This window comes from Montipora foliosa, chromosome 7 (assembly GCF_036669935.1).
Source record: "Montipora foliosa isolate CH-2021 chromosome 7, ASM3666993v2, whole genome shotgun sequence".
Classification (NCBI taxonomy): Eukaryota; Metazoa; Cnidaria; class Anthozoa; order Scleractinia; family Acroporidae; genus Montipora; species Montipora foliosa.
The window spans coordinates 20,662,361-20,667,360 of record NC_090875.1 but is presented as its reverse complement, the minus strand read 5'-3'; the positions used below and the strand labels follow the sequence as shown (position 1 = coordinate 20,667,360).

At 40.8% G+C, this 5,000-nt stretch overlaps 1 protein-coding gene across 1 annotated transcript in view; it reads left to right on the top strand.

The window, feature by feature from the left end:
* Window positions 1-1,108, top strand: part of LOC138011280 (uncharacterized) — a 12,064-nt gene extending 10,956 nt beyond the window's left edge. Inside the window, exon 3 of the mRNA XM_068858237.1 lies at window positions 335-1,108. Within this exon, the coding sequence (XP_068714338.1) occupies window positions 335-967 (633 nt within the window). The 3' untranslated portion in view covers window positions 968-1,108. The remainder of the gene's footprint in view (window positions 1-334) is intronic.
* The last annotated feature ends 3,892 nt before the right edge of the window (window positions 1,109-5,000 follow it).

Sequence of the window (5,000 nt, the reverse complement as noted above, 5' to 3'; positions counted from 1 at the left end):
AAGAGTTCGTATTTACATAATTACTTTCAACTCTTGCCCGATATAAAATGAACTCGCTACATGAACCTAAGTTGCTTTGAAATAACTTTCATCTCCACAGTTTGAATTTGAGACTTTCATATGTATTCCAAAGATAATTAAAAAAAAAAACTCAATTGAACTACGGCAAGCAGCTCAAGAAATGCATGACAGAAACGTACAATTGTGATGGGTTTAATTTCTACTTTATTCGCATCAGATTTTGTCCGCCAATTACAACACGTAGCTCGAAGACAATTAAATTCTGCGTTCCAACGTAAAACCACTTGCTTAACCTTCTTTGCCTTCTTTGCAGGGAGGCGTGATTTATCATCAGGTCATGACACCTGATTGGTTGAAGAGGCATGCCTCGTATATCAGCAAAGCTCATACATCAACTTCCACACAACTGACATTGAACCCAATCTCAGTGAAACAAGCAGCTCTTCTCAAAGTGCCATTGATTTCTTTTGGTGCAGTTGAAGACTCTACACCGCTGACTGTCGAGATTGTGGTCGCAAATGACGTCAGCATCGGAAAGAGGGCGGACAGCACTATTAGGTATGGCGTGTCAGATGGTGAGAAGTTTGTGGGCTTGCAGACTGTCGGCAAGAAATTGTACGTGTATCAAGCTCCGTGTTTTGGAGTTCAAGGGGTCTCTGGTGCGAACTTATCGGCTCTGCGATGGTTCGGTGTAACACCTAAACCCAGGCATTCTTTTTATCCCGGTCGGTTTATTATTACTCTAAAGCTGAACGAGGGCTGGGGATCGTGCTACACTGCGCATGACGGAGGCTTTATGAAGACTGTTGGCTTCAGTAACCGCCTGAAGCTCAGCAAAGGACTCGCTTTGGAAGTCTATAAAGGCGTTAACAACGGAGATAAAAGTGGGATCAAGTCAATCGTGGTCACCATTTTCCAAGATGACCACTGGATGACTCTTAATTAGTGCAGCAACAAGATAAACCTGCTTCGTAAAACCAGATTTATAATCTAGAACTCTAGAATTCGTTATGTTAGAGCAGTCAAAAAAGCTTGAAACAGGAAGCACTTTTGAGCCATTAATAAAAGCAAAAACACGGTGGGAAAATACGTTTGTTTTGAATATATTCGCCTTTGACATAATATTCACCGAAAAGGTGAAAGGATATCTACACAAGGCTACAAAAAAATCTGCGACCAAAACCAAACGTTTGTTTTTTAACCGTTTGTCACCATCAGGGTTCGGTCAGCCTTTAGGGACAATTCCCATCACCCATTCTCTCACATATATCATATCATATCATTATTTACCCTCGGATTTTTAGAGTAGCTTGGTGTAGCTAATATCTCCGAGCATTTACCCTCCCAACCATGATACATCACAGAAGACAGACCACAACACCGGGAACTACATGCCCTATTCTTTGCGACAAGTGTGCGGGTGTGCATCGAGCCAAATTTGTCGCAAATCAAGAAGCTTTCCCAAGAAGGCAGGCAACGTTTTCGAAAGCGGCAGAAGCTGATAAAAATCGCTGATAAAAGCAAGGACTGTTGGCAGGTCGTAGCCGAGTACGAGTCAGACGAACTTGCATCCTACTCCGAAGATGAAAAACGTTGTAAGAAGGCAACGGAAGCTGCGAGTCGCAAGAGACGCCAAAAAGAACAACTCTCCAGTGGTCGTGGAAAGAAAGCAAGAATTGCTTTGGGCGCTGGTGTAAGATAAAGAGCCTCCTCTATACTTTGTATGTTCATATGAGTTTTGGATACGCTTGCGCATCCTACCATATTTCTCGTGGTATTGTATTGTATTACGGGAATTTAAGGGTAAAATGTTTTACGTTCGTTTGAGCGAAGCGAATTAGAACGTAAATGTATTTTCCGCTGGTATTCCAAGTAATTAGTTGCGGTGTTTTCATTTCACACCTGCCGCACCCACTATTGGGCATTCTGTTTTTCATGTATGTCAGGATTGGCAGTTATTAGTATTTATACTCTCCGATGTCTCTTGAGTACCATTCACGCTTGCGGTTCCATACAGTTTATTCATCTTTCTGCGATTTGCGCCATGTCAATAAGTCATTAATTAAGCAAAGTGTTAAGTATGAGGACTGGAAAATTGCTATGTCTTATTTTGTGAAGGATGGGTTCATGTTTTCCTTCGATTTAAAAAGTGGTTACCATCATGTAGACATTGCACAAGAGCACCAAACTTTTCTGGGGTTTTCATGGCCTGCGCCTGATTCCATTAAGGAAATATTTTATGTTTTTACTGTGCTCCCGTTCGGTCTGTCCTCTGCCCCTTGGGTTTTCACTAAAGTTTTGAAGCCTTTAGAAAAGTATTGGGGAGTACAGGGTCTTTGTATAGCCATCTTCTTGGATCATGGTTGGGCGATTGTTCAGGATAGAGAAAGTTGTCGCACTAAGGCCCGGGCTGTAAGGGCGGATTTGTGCAACGCAGGTTTTGTTGTCAATGAAGATAAATCGGTATGGGAACCCACCCAAGTATTAGACTGGCTGGGTATTACCTGGAATGCTGCATTAGGTACTTTTAAAATTGTGGAAAGGAGAATTGTTAAGATCATTAACTCAATTGATCATATTATTGAAGCCGATTTCAAAGTTTCCGCGAGAGAGTTGTCTTCCTTCACAGGTCAAGTTATCTCTACCGGGCCTGTAGTTGGTAACATTGGCGGCAGGATAATGACCAGACAGTGTCCCTTGTCCACCTCGTGCGGGGATAATTGGGATTCTATATCCCTTCTTGACGATTACTGCAAGGAAGAACTGTATTTTTGGAAGGAAAATATGGTTAATATCAACACTAGGTATTGCTTTGTAAGTAAGGTACGAAGTTATTTTGTGTATTCCGATGCCAGTGCCACCGGAGGTGGAGCAATTATTGATTTTAACAATGATTTTGTGTGCCACAAAACGTGGTCGGAGAACGAGAAAGGTCAAAGTTCAACGTGGAGAGAACTGTCTGTTATTGAGTTTTCTTTGCAATCATTTGCCTCAGTGTTGGAAGGATCACATGTTAACTGGTTTACGGATAACCAAGTAGCTGCTAAGATTGTTGAAGTGGGCAGCATGAAATTAGGTTTGCACAAAATGGCCAGAAGGATTTTTGATATTTGTATCCTATCGGGAATTCCGATTTAGATGTACAGTGGATCCCTCGCACTTCGAATCAACAAGCTGTTTATATAAGTCGTTTAATTGATACTGATGATTGGCAAATTACTGAAGAATTTTTTCTTTTTCTTGATGACTTGTGGGGTCCGCATAGTGTAGATTGCTTTGAAAATTATTATAACCACAAGATCCCCAGGTATTTCTCGAGGTTTGGGGATCCCAATTCCTCGGGTGTTGATTTTTTCTTTCAGTCTCTTCGAGGGGAAAATTGCTTAGTAGTCCCTCCAGTTGGTATCATCCCACGCGTATTACATTATCTTAAATCTCAGCAGGCCGTTGCTACGCTCGTTGTACCTCTTTGGCCTTCGTCTCATTTCTGGCCTTTTATTGCACACAAGTATAGTCGTTATCTTGTGGCTCACACTATTCATATTGGGAATGAGGTTCTTACCCACGGAAGAAATTTTAATTCGCTCTTGGGGTCTGAACTTTTCACAGGAAATTTTATTGCCTTTAGACTAAAATTTACTGATTAATTTATTGGACGGCGTGTCTACTAGCCTATGTTTTTTCAGTTGTTGGTGCTGGCCAAGGCATTATGCTGTTTATTTGTAAGGCACTGGCCTAATTTTTGGTCTGGCATTTCGTATGGTGCTGTCCTAATAGGAGTATAGTTGATTTATGTGGCACTGGCCTAATCAATGGTTGTTGATCTACGCGGCAGTGGCCCATGCGATCATTTAACGTCTTACGTGGCACTGGCCTCATCAATGACGGATTTTTGTACGGTTATTAAAGGATGTTCTGTCTTTCTTTTGTTCTTCTAGTATGTATGTTTTGTTCTTGTCTTTACAGATTATGCTATCAAGTAATTCTTGGAGAGTCTTTCAACAGTTTTCTTCAATCAACGTTTATGAAGTGCTAAATGTTATGTTGAAGTCCAGGACGGATTCGACCACTAAAGCTTACGTTCGTGTTATCAGAAAGTTCTTAGACTGGTCTAAAAGAAGACAGTTCAACATACAGTTACCTTTTCCTCTTAGTGTTGTTTCTCTACATTTGTTTGAAGTTCAGCAGTCTTCCGCTTCTAGTTCCTCAGTAATTTTAGCCCATGCGGCCCTTAAATGGTTACATTCTTTTGTCCCTAGTTTGGATCGTAATCCTTTAGATAGTGAATTTTGCAGAAATGTCATCGAATCTGCTAAACACCAGAAGTCCGCACAGCCAGTTATGAAAAAGAAGCCTATTTCCACAGAAATTATAAGGCGTATTTTAGATATTCATAACAAGAAAGATGCTAATTTAAAGAACCTCCGTATTGCTGTTTGTGCTCTTTAGCCTTCGCAGGGTTTTTTCGTTATGACGAATTATGCAATATCATTCCGGAGCATATCGAATTTCACAGCGATTATATAAGAATTTTTGTGCCTCGTAGTAAGACAGATGTTTATAGGGAAGGGAATTTCGTCTATATTAGTGCATCTGGATCTAAGTACTGTCCTGTTGGTGTTTTACGACGTTATTTAGATTTATCTGGTATTGACTTAAACAGTCCTCTCCCTTTATTTAGACCACTTGTTTTTCACCGTAGTACTTCTAGCTATACCCTGAGGAGCGGAAAGATTTCTTATACTACCTGTAGAGATATCTTGAGGGATACCTTAAGTCAGCTGGACTACAACCCTAATGATTATGGTCTTCATAGTTTAAGATCCGGTGGCATTACAGCTGCCGTACGACATAGTAGGAATTCGATTCCAGAAAGACTTCTTAAAATTCATCACGGTAGGTGGAAATCTGATTCTGCCAAGGATATGTATGTTGAAGAGAGCCTTGAAAACAGGTTGCATGTAACTAAGTATTTAGGT